Source organism: Nilaparvata lugens, chromosome 9 (assembly GCF_014356525.2).
Source record: "Nilaparvata lugens isolate BPH chromosome 9, ASM1435652v1, whole genome shotgun sequence".
NCBI lineage: Eukaryota > Metazoa > Arthropoda > Insecta > Hemiptera > Delphacidae > Nilaparvata > Nilaparvata lugens.
The window spans coordinates 45300948-45319504 of NC_052512.1; the positions used below are offsets into that span (position 1 = coordinate 45300948).

The 18557-nt window shown below is 35.9% G+C and overlaps 1 protein-coding gene across 1 annotated transcript in view; it reads left to right on the forward strand.

The window, feature by feature from the left end:
- LOC111056517 (nuclear cap-binding protein subunit 1) overlaps window positions 1-14908 on the forward strand; it is a gene marked incomplete at its 3' end in the record, with an annotated part of 106158 nt that extends 91250 nt beyond the window's left edge. The window contains 2 exon segments of the mRNA XM_039435984.1: window positions 339-740; window positions 14818-14908. Coding sequence (XP_039291918.1) covers window positions 339-740; window positions 14818-14908 — 493 coding nt within the window.
- Window positions 14909-18557: the final 3649 nt, after the last annotated feature.

An 18557-nucleotide genomic window follows, 5' to 3' on the forward strand; every position in this document is an offset into this window, starting at 1 on the left:
AGCTCAAAAATTTCTAGTTTCATTCAAAATTTAGACTTTTTGAATAATTATTTAGTTACTGTTCTAGATTTTTTAATTTGAGACTCTAATAGTATCTATTTGATTCATAATTTGCTCTTTTATCTGAGTAATGAAGAGCGTAAATTGTAATCTGAAAAGTGAAAGTGACATAACCAACATTTTGATTTGGACAGTATAGTATAAATTGGAAATGGGACAGTTTTGGGCATGAGCCTGTTGTGCCTTTCCTCATGTTAAATATTTGTACACAATTCAATTAAATAAGTAATAAGTAAGCCAATAATTCAACTAATGTGATTGATCTGATTGATTGACAGACTCTACCTTTGGGAAATCCTGCACCTCACCATTCGCAAGATGTCTAAACATGTTGCGCGGTTGGCGCGCGAAGCACGCGAGGCTCGCGAACGGTTGGGCGCGGCCGGCGCAAGCAGTTCGGGCGAGGATGACGATGAAGAGGAAGAGGACGACGACCTTGACGAGGCGGCGGCGGGAGGCGGAGCCAAAGTGGGAGGAGCCAAGTTGGGCGGAGCAAAAGTGGGAGGAGCCAAAGTGGGCGGGGCTGCGGCTGGAGGCTCCGCCTCCTCCGCTAAGAAGCCGACCGAGGAGCAGGTGGAGCGGATGGAGGAACGGTTGGAGGCAGCCGAGGCAGATCAGAAGAATTTGTTTCTGATTATATTCCAGCGGTTCATTATGATATTGTCTGAGCATATTGTCAGGTGAGTCTAAACATACATTAATCGGACAAAAATGTGTCTTTTATGCACTGGTATTAAGCCGGGTCCAGATGCTCAAGTTTACCATCAGTCTTTTACTCAAGCAAAAGACGGATCGTTTGGTCCAAGCAAAAGACTGATGTAAAATTGTGTCCACACGCAACCATCTTATGTCGTCAGTTTTCCTATTTTTGTGCTCACAAGCTCAGTTCGTCATCAATATCTACCATATATCTGGTAGATGAGTAATAACTATATCATATTTTTTTGCTGATTCAACTGGATAATGCTATATTAAACCAACGTTAGTAGACAGAAGGTTGATCACTCACAGGTGTAAGATTTGAAGTGGTGGGGGGAACGCCAGCGTGACGTCACGTGTAGTAAAAAAGTGATCGAGTAACCACACTGAGCATACAGTTTATTCACTGTATCTTCAAATACATTGTCGTTTAATCCCCTCAAGATTTACCTAGAACTTAAAAATTCTCCATACTTATAGCGAATTAATCACCGATACTAATAATGTTGTTTAATATTTCAAGTTCATTCAACTTGTATGAATAAAATGAAGTAAAAAGTTTTTTAAGAATCTAAACACGTGACACGAAAAAGTTAATAAGCTGGAGAAGCGTTAGTAGACAACGTTATACTATTATAATTTCAGATTAACCCATAAAAAACCTTGATAAACCAATGCATTGCAATAAAACCGATCCCGATAAATCCAATGAATTTCATCCATATAAATGCACTGAACACATGCTGGTATCGAGCACATGTTCTACGAGAATCAAAATATCTCATCCCCGAAATTCACAAGCTGATTAGACTACTACAAGCTGATTCACAAGCCAAACTACAAAATATAAACAGGACCTATAAGATAAAGAAACCTTAAGGGTTTGAGAGGGAAGGTTAGGAGGTGGGTTTTTTCTTTTATATTGCAAAATGCTTGTATTATTCAAATGTTTTGATAATTATTGTAAAGCAGAAACATAAAGCTTGCATGTCAGAAAATGATTGTGTTATATAATTTGACTATAGGTCACCATATGATTTTCAAGAATGCGATATTCTGCCTACTCTGTACTACAGCCTACGTCACGGCTGCAGTTCCCCCACTCCAATTGCATTTCAACTAAAATACTATAGATGAGTGACCAACCTTCTGTCTACTAACTTTGATATTAAACAACACAATGACAAAAATATTACTGTTAATCGCTAAATGGCTGCGTTTTAGATGACTCATATCTCGACACTGTGATTGTAAATGGACTGAAATTTTGTAGATAGTATTCTTATCAACAATTTAGTACATCTTAATATATCGTGATAGTAAATCATAATATCAACATCAAATTCTAGAGTATCATGAGAATCAATAAAGAAAAAAAAGGTTAAATTACGTTATATACAATCGATAAAGAAACTTGCTTATTTTCAAGTACTAGCGAGGCATTTTATTAATTTGAGGGCGCTGAATCCGAATCTGGAATCACAATTTCTCTATCTCCATTTTTAGGCGATTTAGGTTTTGGTGCACGGTTTGATGGAAAAAGATTCCTGGTCGATACATTTTAAGTTTGATGACTTAATCTTGAAGACCCATCCGTTTCACCATCCAGACGCAACGACTTACTTGTTCCGACTTTTGCTTGAGCAAAAGACTGAAGCAAAACTTGAGCGTCTGGACCGGGCTTTAGTCCTATAGTCCGAGAGGTATTACTTTTTTGCCACACTTGGATGTAATGAGCTGGTTTACGTGCGTCATATGGAGGCCGAAAGTGATTGTTTTCCGACCAGGCCGGTAAAACTTTACGGCCCTAGGGCTGTAAAATGACCTTGAATAACAGCTGATCGTGTCCGATCTCACAAAAATCATAGAGATAATCTCATAACGACTGTAATAATATATATAATTATGTATCGTGAATCGCGGTATCATGTCTATAATATATTTTATGAATAACTGTTTCATAATTTAATATTTATTATTGTGTTTTTGATATCAAACAATAGAATACGATGATATCTCCATAGCCTCAACAATATAATGTTGGCTGCAGTGTCCATTGTCAGAAAGGTACGTATCGCAAGTATTTAAAAGTGAAGAATCGAATTTGAAATCAAAGTACAATAATTGTATCAATATTTAAAAGTGAGGTAGAGTAATAATTGTTTCTTTTTATTATCGAATTCCACTTCTTAATGCAATACAATCAACAATAATAATAGGAAAATACAGCAGAGATCTAAAGTTTAAGGTAAGCCTACTGGTGAAACTCAGCCTTGACTGAAAAATTCCTAGTAATTTTTCCGTAATTCATTATTAAAACTTTTAGATAATTTTTCTTCAATATCAAACCATATAGAGAAAACATTAGGCCCACTCAAGATTGAATCTTTGAATGTTTTCTCTATGATTTAACTATTTTCAGAGCAATATTTTGTTGTGAAAATGCCGGCAAACCGGCTTCAAGTTACGCTATACGTAAGTAGCCTACATACGTTACCTGATTTACAGGCCTCTTCGATCAAAAGTATTCAATGGCCGAGAGCATAAAGGCGTAGTACATCAGAATTCAAAGCTCAGTGAAATACAAACATTATCTAGGTTCGAACCTCGGCCAGTGACATTTTTTTTTGTCGATGAATTTCGACTTTTATTAGCTATTTTTTATATTAGTTACCATAATTTAAATTTCAATCAATTTTTTAGATATATTTTGAGACAAAACTGTGAAATATGCAATTATATTAATTTTTTTAATCACATTATTTCAAAATAGTAATGAAAATTCTATTCATCCATCTATCCATGAGATATTGAAACCAGGTGCAAAGCGCGAGCTATAAAAATTCAAACAATTATTCGAAATATTAATAGTATAAAAATATTGTCACTATTGTAAAATATTAATTAGTATATTGAAATAATTGACAGTGAAAGTTGTCATAACCAAGATTCAATCTATCAAAATAGGCTGTTTGAATTTTATTTATTTTTTAATTTCTTATATATTGGAAGTTTTTTTTTGGTGTGGCGAAAATAGCGTTCGCACCATGGGCAAAAATGTATTTCCGGCTCTCAATCTTTTCTAGTCCTCGGCCTACGGCCTCGGACTTAAAAACCGATTTCGAGCCGGAAATATCTCATTTTCGGCCCTAGGTGCGAAATATACTATTTCGCCACACTGACAGAAAGCAGCTGTTTTCCAGTCCTACGTAGATCTGAAAGACCTTGTTTGCAGACGACTCTCGTCTGACGTAAGAAACAGGTTCTTTTCCGGTCTAGCCCAGAAAGTGTTCTCTTTCCAGCCGCTTGAAGTCCGTATTAATAAGTCATCTGCTAGATCGGGCGAGTGTCCACTCTCTTCATCAAAGTCGCCATGATTTCAGTTCGAGTTTCGAATCAAACTAATTCAGCATTCGCTTCGCAACCATTTTTATTCAATTATTTATTGTTGATTAGTGCATTCCAAATTTTCAAAAATGCTTGAAGATGACGACGACGCCCGTGATATTCCAAGTGAAATTTTAAAAGAATCTGAAATCCTGACTGCAAATCTTCTACCACTAAAATCAAGAGATAGGTACGATAACAAGTATTCTTTATTTATTTTGTCAGCAATACCTGTTGTGTGGCCAAAAATAGCATTCGCACCACGGGCAAAAATGTTTTTCCGGCTCTCAATCTTTTCTAGTCCTCGGCCTACGGCCGCGGACTTGAAAACCGATTTCGAGCCGGAAAAATCGCATTTTCTGCTCTAGGTGCGAAATATACTATTAAGATGGCTCTCTCTCTCAAAAACAGAGAGGGTGGATGTTCTTTCCTTCACTAAACACTGTCACAACCTAACAGCATGCCCCCTACTTCTATGGGGTGTGCGACAAGGTGCTCATCTTGGCATTTTGAGCACAAGGGACAGTTTATCCACTAGCGAAAATATATCGCTACCGTCAAGTTGTCCCCCTGTCAACATGTGACCTTCTTAGAGAGGAGACAAGTCTTCGGCGTCAACCGGTCACCTCCAAGAACCGGTTTCAGAGGTGACACCTTGACGGGGTGACACCCAGACACCTATAGTGAGGTCCACGTTTTAATGGCATTGTACAATTGACAATACTGTTGCTGACCTTTTCTATCATACAACAAAACAGATAGCGCTATCTCTCTCTAGCTTTGCAATGTTGTCTATTTGCCAGAATATTTTATATCCACTTTTGACAGTGACAGTACAAAAGTAACTCAGCCGCCATTTTTTTCACCATTCTATCAAAATACTTGAGTACACAAGTCGTATAATTGATTTGAAATGTATTTTTGAAACAATGAAATAATTTTTAGACATTACCGTATGAGAAAGACAAATTAAAATACCTGAAATGACATTTTAAAAGTGGTTGGATAGCTACCATTCGAGACGTATCCATGCTTCAGTTAGCCTACCCGTATAGGTTGTGTAAGGGTGGGAAAATGAAAAACAAGAAATGATCGTACTGGTTTTGATAATTAAAACAAAACAATAAATTATTTGTACAAAAAAAATTAGAATTATAATTATAAATTATGAAATAACAATAAAAATATGAATATTTCAAGGGCTACTCGCTTGGCTGCTAGTGAAGATTAAATTTGTTGTGGTTATGGAAAAATTAAAACAATGACTCAGTAGTCACCTACCTTTTATGATAATGGCCCCCAATTTGGCATCCACTGGTAATCGCGACGTTAATTATTATTGAAAAATAAATAAAAAAACTGATCTAATGAGTGGGTTCAGATCCCCTCTTATTCAATAATACAATTCTCTTTAAACTGCCCGAACTGTGACAGGAAAACTGTATTATAAAACAAGAACAAAATCTATCCCCTTCACCAGAACAGCCGGACTTTTACTCTCAGTCCTAACGAACGAGCTCACACACCGACTAGTAAAAATTTTGGGTATTAATATATAACTCAGTCAATGCCAACATGAAGCCATTTCAAATACATATTTTTATCAGTCGCACAAGCCGAGCACGTTTGTTAAAAAACAAAAGAGAAACTACAATAATTTTGATAACAAGCGAAATAAACAATCTTTCTGTCGATGACAAAACTGTTCAAAGGCAGAAACACCGTTCATTAAACTTTTCGTAAAATAAAACTCTAAAATCCTGATCAATATGAGATAAATATATGAATCATATATATATGTCCCATATGACCAGGTGACACATCACCCATCCCGCTGAAAGACTCGTCCCTGAGTCTGTAGTCAAGAGGGGAACAAAAAAAAAATAAATAATGATTAACCAAAATAATATACTCGGAAAACAAACGTGTGCCTGATTGACTTGATAATGCTACTATACATTGAAATCAAACATTTACATAGAAAGGTAGGTTACTCAAACTAAATTACAAACATTCAAATCAAATTCAAAACGAAACTATGCTGCACAATAACATTGATTATATATGAAACTAACTTTCAATATTATACACATTAATATACATGAATATTCAACTTATTATGAAAAGAAAATCTCAATTGACAATAATTTATTTGTGAATCAACATTGAACTACTTCAAAAGCTGCAATAAAAATCGAAGAAGAGAAAAAAAAAAATTATAAGTACATTATGACTCATAACTATATAGTCAAGAAAAAAAACAATAAAACAGTTAATCCATCAAAAGTAACTATATAACTCCTAACTATCGATTATATGTATCTTGGGTTGTGCTACCGTTACAGCAGATAATTTACACACATACAACTTGATGCCTAAATATGCACAGCATAAAGTTAAAACCCTAACCAGCCAAATAATATAAAAAAACAAAACTAGAGGAATTTACAACATCTCCCCAAGAATTGGAAGATCTACTTTGTGAAATATATCTGACGATATTACGTCTTGAACTGTAATTCCGGACCTTTATCTATATCAGTTTTTAAATTTCGCTAAAATTAACAAAATTAGGATTGAAATGCGGTTGCAAAACATCAATTTTCAACGAATTAAACTTAACCCAATGCAAAGGTAAGTAATGGAGAACCTGAGGTTGTTTATCAACATTTGCGTCACACGGAAAAGTCTTTCTCACCATTATTCTCCCGCCGACCGAAATCTCGCAATGACAGGGTAAAACCACATACATTGCTCCCGGAATAGGTTGAAGATGATGAACGAACCTCCCTCGCAAGTGACTGTAGTGTTGGCCTGTATATTCGCGACGATATACTCCGAAGGCGAAAATTCGACGATCTCCAACTCCTGCTTAGCTGGACGACAGCTTAAACTGCAATATTGTTGATGTCCTTCAGCTCTGTCGCCGCAAACAAGTGATGCATACATCTCGATGACATATGTCCTCCATGCACCAGCCGCGGAAGATAGCATAAGAAATCGTCCTGTGCCCGACAAGAAGAGAGATGATCTCCCGAGATTACCTGAATCTCACCGTCCTCCTGTACCCGGCGCCTCCACCAATTATGTAAGGGTGGGAAAATGAAACCAAGAATGATCGTACGGGTTTTGATAATTAAAAAAAACAATAAATTATTTGTACAAAAAAAATAGAATTATAATTATAATTATGAAATAACAATAAAAATATGAATATTTCAAGGGCTACTCGCTTGGCTGCTAGTGAAGATTAAATTTGTTGTGGTTATGGAAAAATTAAAACAATGACTCAGTAGTCACCTACCTTTATGATAATGGCCCCCCATTTGGCATCCACTGGTTAATCGCGACGTTAATTATTAATGAAAAATAAATAAAAAAACTGATCTAATGAAGTGGGTTCAGATCCCCTCTTATTCAATAATACAATTCTCTTTAAACTGCCCGAACTGTGACAGGAAAACTGTATTATAAAACAAGAACAAAATCTATCCCCTTCACCAGAACAGCCGGACTTTACTCTCAGTCCTAACGAACGAGCTCACACACCGACTAGTAAAATTTTGGGTATTAATATATAACTCAGTCAATGCCAAACATGAAGCCATTTCAAATACATATTTTTATCAGTCGCACAAGCCGATCACGTTTGTTATGAAAAACAAAAGAGAAACTACAATAATTTTGATAACAAGTGAAATAAACAATCTTTCTGTCGATGACAAAACTTTTCAAAGGCAGAAACACCGTTCATTAAACTTTTCGTAAAATAAAACTCTAAAATCCTGATCAATATGAGATAAATATATGAATCCTATATATGTCCCATATGACCAGGTGACAGTTGTTAGACCTACTCGTACCGGTATAAATAATATTGAAAAGTTATTTCAGAATTAATCCATTGAAATTACTTATTTTTAAATAGGATTTCTATTATTTTTAAAGGAAATTGGTATAGAATACCTACCAAATAACTCAATTTCTGTTGTTTTGAAATTCAAATTGTTGTACACGTTTTGGTTAGACCTACTCGTACCGGTATAAAATATTGAAAAGTTATTTCAGAATTAATCCATGAAATTACTTATTTTTAAATAGGATTTCTATTATTTTTAAAGGAAATTGGTATAGAATACCTACCAATAACTCAATTTCTGTTGTTTTGAAATTCAAATTGTTGTACACGTTTGGTTAGACCTACTCGTACCGTATAAATATTGAAAGAAAGGTTACTTCAAGATTATTTACATTGAAATTACTTATTCTAAAAAGGATTTCTATTTTCCTATAATTTTTGAAAAAAAATTGGAATAGAATACGTACCAAATAACTTAATTTATGTTGTTTTGAAATTCAGATCTGGTGTATCACAGCTTTTTAAATTAGCCGCCATTTCAGGTTTGTATAAAAATAAAAATCTGATCTTAGTTATGGAAGCCAATTTTTGGAACAAATTATGAAAAATACATTTTATTGATTATTTGACATTAAATTGATTATTTTATCAAGGAAATGATAACATTATTAGATCAAATTTAATGGATATTGAGTAACACTGTGTACACTCAGTGGCAAAATGGAGAGACTTGGCAACGTTTTTCTCCTATCTTTCTCACTGCCATTATAACGTGGACCTCACTATAGTGAAAATTTTCATTTTTTTCGGTTCAATTCAATTTATTTGCCATATATACAAGATTTATACAATTACAAATTCACATAATAATTGGTACATCCTACAGAAATTCAGATTATACTCTATTCTAGAAATAATAAAAAAAATAGATATAACATAACTGAAACCAGTTGTACTCATTTTACCGGCAGTAATTGCTAGCAGAGACACGTGTCTGATCGCTAGCAATGAGTTCAGTTCAAATCATTGAAAGATTTTTTTTCTGACTGAAACACAAAAAAAGAACTTTGTTCAAATTCACAAAATCACAATTTTATTTTAGGTATTCACCAAATCAATCTATTATGTGTAATTTTATGATTAATAGTCTATTTTGAAAAATATTCTAGCTTTTACCCAATCATCAATACCTTTTGTAAGTTTTTTGTTTATTTTATGGGTGAATAAGTTCAAGGGAATCATATTAATCAGCATATTGCAGTTGTGTTCATACTGTCTTCTACTTACTGAAAGTCTAGAGAATCTGATCATGAATCTCATTGTAATCGATGGACGAGTGTTGTAATTGAGAGCACGGATTGTTGGTAAATGTTTAGTTTTACTAATAGAAAGGATTAAGTTTTTTACTTTCCTTGCCCTACTACCATAGGTAAGGAAAGTATTGCTTTCCAAAAAAAATTAAGGTACCCCAATTTCAAGTTTGTTTTCTATACGTTTCAAGGTCCCCTGAGTCCAAGAACATGATTTTTGGGTATTGCGGTTGTGTGGTTGTGTGTGTGTGTATGGTGTGTGTGTGGTGTGTGTGTATGTCTGTGAACACGATAACTCCATTCCTAATTAACCGATCGACTTGAAATTTTAAACTTAAGGTCCCGACAATAAGAAATTCAATAAAATTCGATTCAAGATGGCGGAAAAAATGGCGGATATTTACTAGAAAACCATGTTTTTCACGTTTTTCTCGAAAATGGCTCTAACGATTTTCTTCAAATTTATACCATGGATAGCTATTTATAAGCTCTATCAACTGGCATAAGTCTCATTTCAGGGAAAATTTCAGGAGCTCTGTAATATTCTTGAGAAAAATGGCGGATAATGACTAAAAAACCATGTTTTTCACGGTTTTCTCGAAAACGATTCTCTTCAAATTTATACCATGAGTAAGCCCTACAACATACAAGCCCTTTACATTCATAAGCCCTATCAACTGGCATGAGTCTCATTTCTAGGAAAATTCCAGGAGCTCCGTAATATTCTTGAGAAAAATGGCGGATAATGACTAAAAAGCCATGTTTTTCACGGTTTTCTCGAAAACGGCTCTAACGATTTTCTTCAAATTTCTACCATGGATAGCTATTTATAAGCCCTATCAATGACATGAGTCTCATTTCTGAGAAAATTGCAGGAGCTCCGTAATATTCTTGAGAAAGATGACAGTTACTAAAAAACCATGTTTTTCACGATTTTCTCAAAAACGGCTCTAACGATTTTTTTTTCAAATCCATACCCTGTATAGTTATTTATTAGCTCTATCAACTGACATGAGTCTTTTCCTGGGTAATAATGGGGGTCCACCCAATCCTTGAGAAATGGACTTTGTAACCTCCTTCTCGTGCATGAGATAGGTAGGTTTTTACTTTTCTTCTCCATATACCGTGGGTAGGTAGAGCAGTTTAAAAAAGAACACAGTAATAGTCAAGATATTTCATCTGTAGAACAGCTTTTTTGACGAATTTCAAAAAAATTATTGAATTTCACAATTAATTTACATAAAGGAAAAAGTACTCTGAAAACAATTGTATATACACATATACAGTAGTCTGATCGTAGTTGCAAATATTTTGCCGCCAATCGTCATTATGTTATTCCCCTAAATTACTCCGTTTGATAATGAGGCTTATAGATCAATGAGCAAGGAAAGTTGTGTGAGTGTACCACACCAGATTTTTATATATTGCTGTCTTATGGTGAGAACATTCATTTCAAATATATCACTACCGTCAATTTGTCCCCCTGTCAGCATGACACCTTCTTCAGAGACAAGTTTTCGGCGTCAACCGGTCACCTCCAAGAACCGGTTTCAGAGGTGACATCCTGATGGGGTGACACCCAGACATCTACCCCTTCTGTGTTAGGCCAGGGACACACGACACGGCAAAACTGCCGGGCCGGCTGTTTCACCGGATCCGGCGCCAGAACTGCAACTGCCGTTTGACGGTCGCGGACACGACAGCAATATAGTTATTTGTGCAACTAGTGCGCAAAGTGACAGTTTGCTGCACCGAAAGAAACGTTTACGCCCGAGCGTAGGCGAGGGCGGAATGGTTTCTTGAGTGCAGAGAGGAACTTTGCGCACGTATTCACATTAAGTTTTTCCTACAGTTACCATTGAATATGAAAAGGGGTAATTATGGGTTAAATTGCCTGAAATCCATCACAGTTTTTCTGTGTAATTTTATTATTGATAAAACCTTAATCCTAAAATCCTAAAGTCCTCGTGGTCCTTGGTTATAATATATAATGAATAATAATTAGCGCGTTGTGCTTGGTTGCACCTCTGCTCACTATAGCAGCCACAGCAGTCACTGTTACCAACTTCATTTGATTTGCTGCACTGTTGCTCCATATAACCTACTAAGTATTTGCGTTGCCATGTTGCAAATCTGGAGTGCAGAAAAATTTTTCCCGCACTAGAGCGGAAAAGTGATTCTTTGCGTTCTGTAATCAGTGCAGCAATGGCCACTTTTCAACGTAACTGTAGGAAAAAATATTGCTAATGTACTTAGAGGATCTCAGTCGCATTTATGTAATGGTACCGCCAACAGCTCAGAAATTGGCTGTGCTATGTTTGCTCCACCACAGGACAAAGAGGAAATGATTTTTATAAAAAATTTCAAAATGGCGACTATTTAGAAACTTGAGAAGTCAAATTTTACAAAACAAGTACATCTATATAAATAAAAATCTGGTGTAGCGCACTTACACAACTTTCCTTGCCGTTATGAAAATTGATCACCTGACACTTGTGTTCTCGCGCATCTCAAGTCTACTATTCAAAGATTTGAGCCAGCTGGTGACACGGCAATAACGCTGAAGACACACGAGGTCTGCTATCTCTTCATAGTGAATGATTTAATAGAATCAACAGTTGCCAACAGTTTGCAATTGGATAATCACATTTTCTCGAATTTTGAGCTTATTTTTAATTTTAGGTAAATATGTTACAAAACATTAATTGTAAAGATTTCAATGCTCAATCTATTCCACTTGAAATTTTATGTTTAAATTGTATCTGAAGCCTGCTAATTGGGAATCTAAAATCAAACTTTGCATAGATGGGGTGGAGCTCCTGAAATTTTTACAGATATAGGACTTGTGGCAGTTGATAGAGCTTATCAATAACTATTTTAGGTACGAATTTGATCAAAATCTTTGGAGCCGTTTTCGAGAAAAACGCGAAAACCCCTGTTTTTGACTACATTTTCTTAATTTTAGCCGCCATTTTGAATTGCATTTGATCGAAATTGTTCGTGTCGGATACTTATATTGTAAGGACCTTAGTTCCAAATTTCAGCAAGTTCCGTTAATGGGAGATGAAGATATCGTGTACACAGACGCACATACACACCACACACCGACACACACCACCACACACACACACCCACACCACACACACCACACACACACACACCACACACACACACACACACACACACACACACCACACACATACAGACCAATACCCAAAAACCACTTTTTGGACTCAGGGGACCTTGAAAGGTATAGAAATTCAGAAATTGAGGTACCTTAATTTTTTTCGGAAAGCAATACTTTCCTTACCTACCTATGATAATAGGGCAAGGAAAGTAAAAATCGAGCCTCAAATTTTGACATTCAATAACTTTTTATGTGTGCACCGAATTTGATGATTCTTTCTTCAGTTGTGTTTGTTATGTTCAGGAGCAGGTTTATGGCCTATCAAATGTATGATCCGACATCAGGTCTCTATCCTGCGGTCCTTCAAAGTTTACATGTAATCCTTATGGGAGAAGATTTGTGAGCTGGCCACACACAGAAATAAAAATCAGCTGTTATAATCATTGCGTCATCCAACAGCCGTCGGTGGATAGTGGACAAGAGTGTGTGCTGCTCCATAACCGCCCATATATTTTATTCTAAACGCCCCGACTAAAAACAAAATGACTGTTCTGTGTGTAACCATCCAGCAGTGCGGCATCAGGTTAAAGACTCTGTTTCGAATAATTATGCTGTCTTCGGTGTTTAGAACTAGTAGTTCTGTCAACAGTAGACCTCACGCAGTATTCTCATCCACAAGTACCTAATTGAAACTATAGACCTTATGGAAATACAGCAATAGACTGGCTTCTCCACACATCTGTGTAATCACTTGTCAGCTGATTTATGATGTATAATTCTATAGTCTGATTTTTACTCTGATATTGGCGTATGAAGGAGGCTCCTTTTTCCTTTTATATTATCATTGAAATGCAAAATTTTCAAAAACCTTGTACATACGTCGATGCGCAATAAAAAAAGGAACATACCTGTCAAATTTCCTATAGATGTCCTATAAACTGGGCATATAGTGAGGTTCACGTTATAATGGCAGTGAAGAAAGATGGGAGACCAGTGATGCCGATTCTCTGTCTTGTCAATGCCTTTTATAGACGGTAGACTGATACAGGTTTATTGATGTAATAAAATATTAACTGTTTATTCTTGTTTGAAATAGTCAATTATATTTATATTAAGCAATAATTTTATATTGTTCAATATTCTGTGATGAATTGACATAACTAGTAGTTCTGTGAACAGTAGACCTCACGCAGTATTTTCATCCACAAGTACCTGATTGAAACTATAGATCTATGGAAATACAGCAATAGACTGGCTTCTCCACACATCTGTTGTAATCCTTGTCAGCTGATTTATGATGAATATTCTATAGTCTGATTTTTACTCTAATATTGGCGTATGAAGGAGGCTCCTTTTTCCTTTTATACTAGTAGTTCTGTGAACAGTAGACCTCACGCAGTTTCTCATCCACAAGTACCTGATTGAAACTATAGATCTTATGGAAATACAGCATAGACTGGCTTTTCCACAACATCTGTGTATCACTTGTCAGCGATTTATGATGAATAATTCTATAGTCTGATTTTACTCTAATATTGGCGTAAGAAGGAGGCTCCTTTTTCCTTTCATATTATCCTTTAAATGCAAAATTTCCAAAAACATTGTATATACGTCGACGCGCAATTAAAAAGGGAACATACCTGTCAAATTTCATGAAAATCTATTACCGCGTTCGCCGTAATGCGCAACATATAACATTTAAACATTCAGAGAAATGCCAACCGTCGACTTGAATCTTAGACCTCACTTCGTTCGGTCAATTAAGATGCACTATTAATATATTAATTATTTCTTCTTTTCTTTATCCGCGCTACAGCCCTAGGTGAGCTCTGGCCTCCTTCACAACACACCTCCATTCTTCCCTGTTCATGGCTCTTTCCTTCCATCCTCTTACCCCCATCTTTCTCAGGTCATCCATCACTTGGTCACCCACCTGTTCCTTGGCCTACCTTTCTTCTTCTGCTGTGCAACTTGCTATTAAAAACTATTTTCGGCATTCTAGCCTCACTCATCCTCATCACATGCCCCAACCACCTATTCTTTGGCTTTAATGAAGCGTACTATATTTTCTCCTTTTATTAATGCTTCTATTTCCTCATTTTTTCTTATTCGCCATTGCTGCTCATTAATCGAACGGGACCGTAAATCTTATTAGTATGGATATATAATTATATTAATTATTAATTCTACATTGTTGAAAGACGATCTGGCAACAGAGCAAAGCGAGAAAGAGATAGCGTTGTCCGCTTTACTTAATGATAGACAAGGATAGCAATAGCTTTGCTAATCAAACACTGCCATTATAACGTGGACCTCACTATTGTAAATTATTATATTATAATATATTTTTAATGTATTTCAATTATATTTTTTAGGTGTGACACTGATAATCAGGACTTCAAGACGCACTGGTACGGCTGGACGATTGGCAGACTGCAGCAAGTGTTCCTATCTCATCATGAACAGGTATTTATTCATTTTTACTTTCCTTGCCCTACTACCATAGGTAAGGATGTATTGCTTTCCGAAGAAAATTAAGTTACCCCAATTTCTAAATTTCTATACGTTTCAAGGTCCCCTGAGTCCAAAAAAGTGGTTTTTGGGTATTGGTCTGTATGTGTGTGTGTGTGTGTGTGTGTGTGTGTGTGGTTGTGTGTGTGGTAAAGCTGCGTACACATAGTCGTGCTTCCAACCCGCACCGAGCACGCTCCTCCTCGTACCGCCCTCGTACCACCTCGAACCACAGTCGCTCCGCCCACGCACCCATCATGAACGTTACGGAAGATGTTAGATCTTCTCGCGTTCCCCGGTCGAACCACTGTTGCTCGCCGGTCGATCATCAATCGCTCTGCTGGAGTGACGTTCGGTTGCGGAGCAGAGCGACAGTCTGTACGCACCTTATGAGTGTGCGTCTGTGTATACGATATCTCATCTCCCAGTTAACGGAATGACTTGAAATTTGGAACTTAAGGTCCTTACAGTATAAGGATCCGACACGAACAATTTCGATCAATTCTAATTCAAGATGGCGGCTAAAATGGCGAAAATGTTGTCAAAAACACGGTTTTTCGCGATTTTCTCGAAAACGACTTCAAAGATTTTGATCAAATTCATACCTAAAATGGTTACTGATAAGCTCTATCAACTGCCACAAGTCCCACATCTGTAAAAATTTCAGGAGCTCCTCCCCATCTATGCAAAGTTTGATTTAAGGTTTCCAATTATCAGGCTTCAGATACAATTCAAACAAAAAATTTCGAGTGGAAAAGATTGAGCATGAAAATCTTTAAAATTAATGTTCAGTAACAGTTCCACCTAAAACTGAAAATAAGCTTGAAATTCGAGAAAATGTGATTATTCAATATTGCAAACTGTTGGCAACTGTTGATTCTATTAAATCATTCACTATGAAGAGATAGCAGACCTCGTGTGTCTCCAGCGTTTTTGTCCTGTCACCAGCTGGCTAAGAGTCTTGAATAGTAGACTTGAGATGCGAGGGAACACTAGCGTCAGGTGATCAATTTTCATAACGGCAAGGAAAGTTTTGTGAGTGCGTCACACCAGATTTTTAAACTGTCGGTCCCGGCTGAAGTATGACAGTCGTAAGGCCCATTGACGGCTCAAATTATATATTATTCAGGCGGGTGGGCCTTCCCGCTAGGGACTCCCCTCCCCACCAACAAAAGCCATACGAATTCACTTTTTATTCATTTTCGAATTACACATCTTTCAGAAAAGTACCACTGTCTTAGTAGAGAGTTAGTGGGGAGGATATTTTTAATATTCTTTCCGAAGAATGGACATTGATATGTCCAAAGCTCCGCCAATTTATGTAGATGCATTACAATATAATTATCTATAGTTATTATATTACAAATTGCTTTTTATATCATAATTATACAGTTCAATTTTATACTGTTCATATTCATAACAAAACGACACTAGAAAATCAGCTGTTCAACTTCAATGGTCCATTACTTCAGAGTCCATTAAACGATTTGATAAGAGTTCTAGAAATCGAACTTTAGTGACACTCTGATGGCTCAGGACCGGTTTCCGAGCTCGGGATTCAGCCAAGTTCTAGACTTTTCCTACAGTTACGTTGAAAAGGGCCATTGCTGCACTGATTACAGAACGCAAAGAACACTTTTCCGCTCTAGTGCGGGAAAAATTTTTCTGCACTCCAGATTTGCAAATGGCAACGCAAAATACTTAGTAGGTTTATGGAGCAACAGTGCAGCAAAATCAAAATGAAGTTGGTAACAGGGACTGCTGTGGCTGCTATAGGGAGCAGAGGTCAACCAAGCACAACGCGCTAATATTATTCATTTATATTATAACCAAGGACAACGAGGACTCTAGGTTTAGGATTAAGGTTTTTATCAATAATAAAATTACACAGAAAAAACATTTGATGCATTTCAGGCAATTTTACCATAATTACCCACTTCTCATATTCAATGGTAACTGTAGGAAAAACTTAATGTGAAATACGTGCGCAAAGTTCCTCTGCTGCACTCAAGAAACCATTCCGCCCTCGGCCTACGGCTCGGGCGTAAACGTTTCTTTCGGCGGCAGCAACTGACACTTTGCGCACTAGTTGCACAAATAACTATTAAAACAGCTGGAGTCAGAAAAATTGGCTTTCCGAAACGGGCGTGGTCGCAGTCCACGTTTAAATTAAATTTCGAAAAACTAGAAAATTGAACACAAAATAAATAAAGAGAAAATAGTGTAAAGTTTCAGCTATTTTGAATTATTAGGAATGTTTAATTTAGTCAAGGAAAAACGTTTCCAATTATAGAAATTAATATCATAAAACTGCGAACAACGCCCCGTTTCGGAAAGCCAATTTTCTGACTCCAGCTGTTTAAAGTCTAGAACTTAGCTGATTCCCGAGCTCGGAAACCGGCCCCAAGTAATACAACAAGGAGAGGATTGATTGATTGAGTACTTTATTATGTATATTACAATATGTACGGCTTATAACTTATATACAATAGCTTACAATACAGCAAAAATTATAGATGAATTTACATATATAGACTAAGAAAATAATTATTGAATTCTATATGATAAGAAAAAAACAATTTGTAATAACTAAAGATAATATTGTAATGCATCTACATAAATTGGCGGAGCTTTGGACATATCAATGTCCATTCTTTGAAAAGAATATTAAAAATATCCTCCCCACTAACTCTCTACAATCTGAGAGACTACCAGCGTCACACAGCTTCACGGGAAAGAACTACGTGGACTATCTAATGACTAATTTACATAATATAGACTAAGAAAATAATTATTGAATTCTATATGATAAGAAAAAAACAATTTGTAATAACTAAAGATAATAGTGTAATGCATCTACATAAATTGGCGGAGCTTTGGACATATCAATGTCCATTCTTTGAAAAGAATATTAAAAAATCCTCTCCCCACTAACTCTCTACAATCTGAGGACTACCAGCGTCACACAGCTTCACGGGAGAGAACTACGTGGACTATCTAATGACTAATTACATAATATAGACTAAGAAAATAATTATTGAATTCTATATGATAAGAAAAAAACAATTGGTATAACTAAAGATAATATTGTAATGCATCTACATAAATTGGCGGAGCTTTGGACATATCAATGTCCATTCTTTGAAAAGAATATTAAAAATATCCTCCCCACTAACTCTCTACAATCTGAGAGACTACCAGCGTCACACAGCTTCACGGGAAAGAACTACGTGGACTATCTAATGACTAATTTACATAATATAGACTAAGAAAATAATTATTGAATTCTATATGATAAGAAAAAAAATTTGTAATAACTAAAATAATATTGTAATGCATCTACATAAATTGGCGGAGCTTTGGAATATCAATGTCCATTCTTTGAAAAGAATATTCAAAATATCCTTCCCACTAACTCTCTAACAAAACGTTAATTTAATTTATTCAAGTAAGGATTATTAATGAATGGAAATATTTTAAATGTTTTAATTAATATGAATATTCAAGAGAAAGAAAAACAGAAAATCAATAAAGTAAAATAATTATATGGGTAGAAAGATAAAATTATGATAATAGAATGGAGTAGGCTGTAAGTAGATCAGGG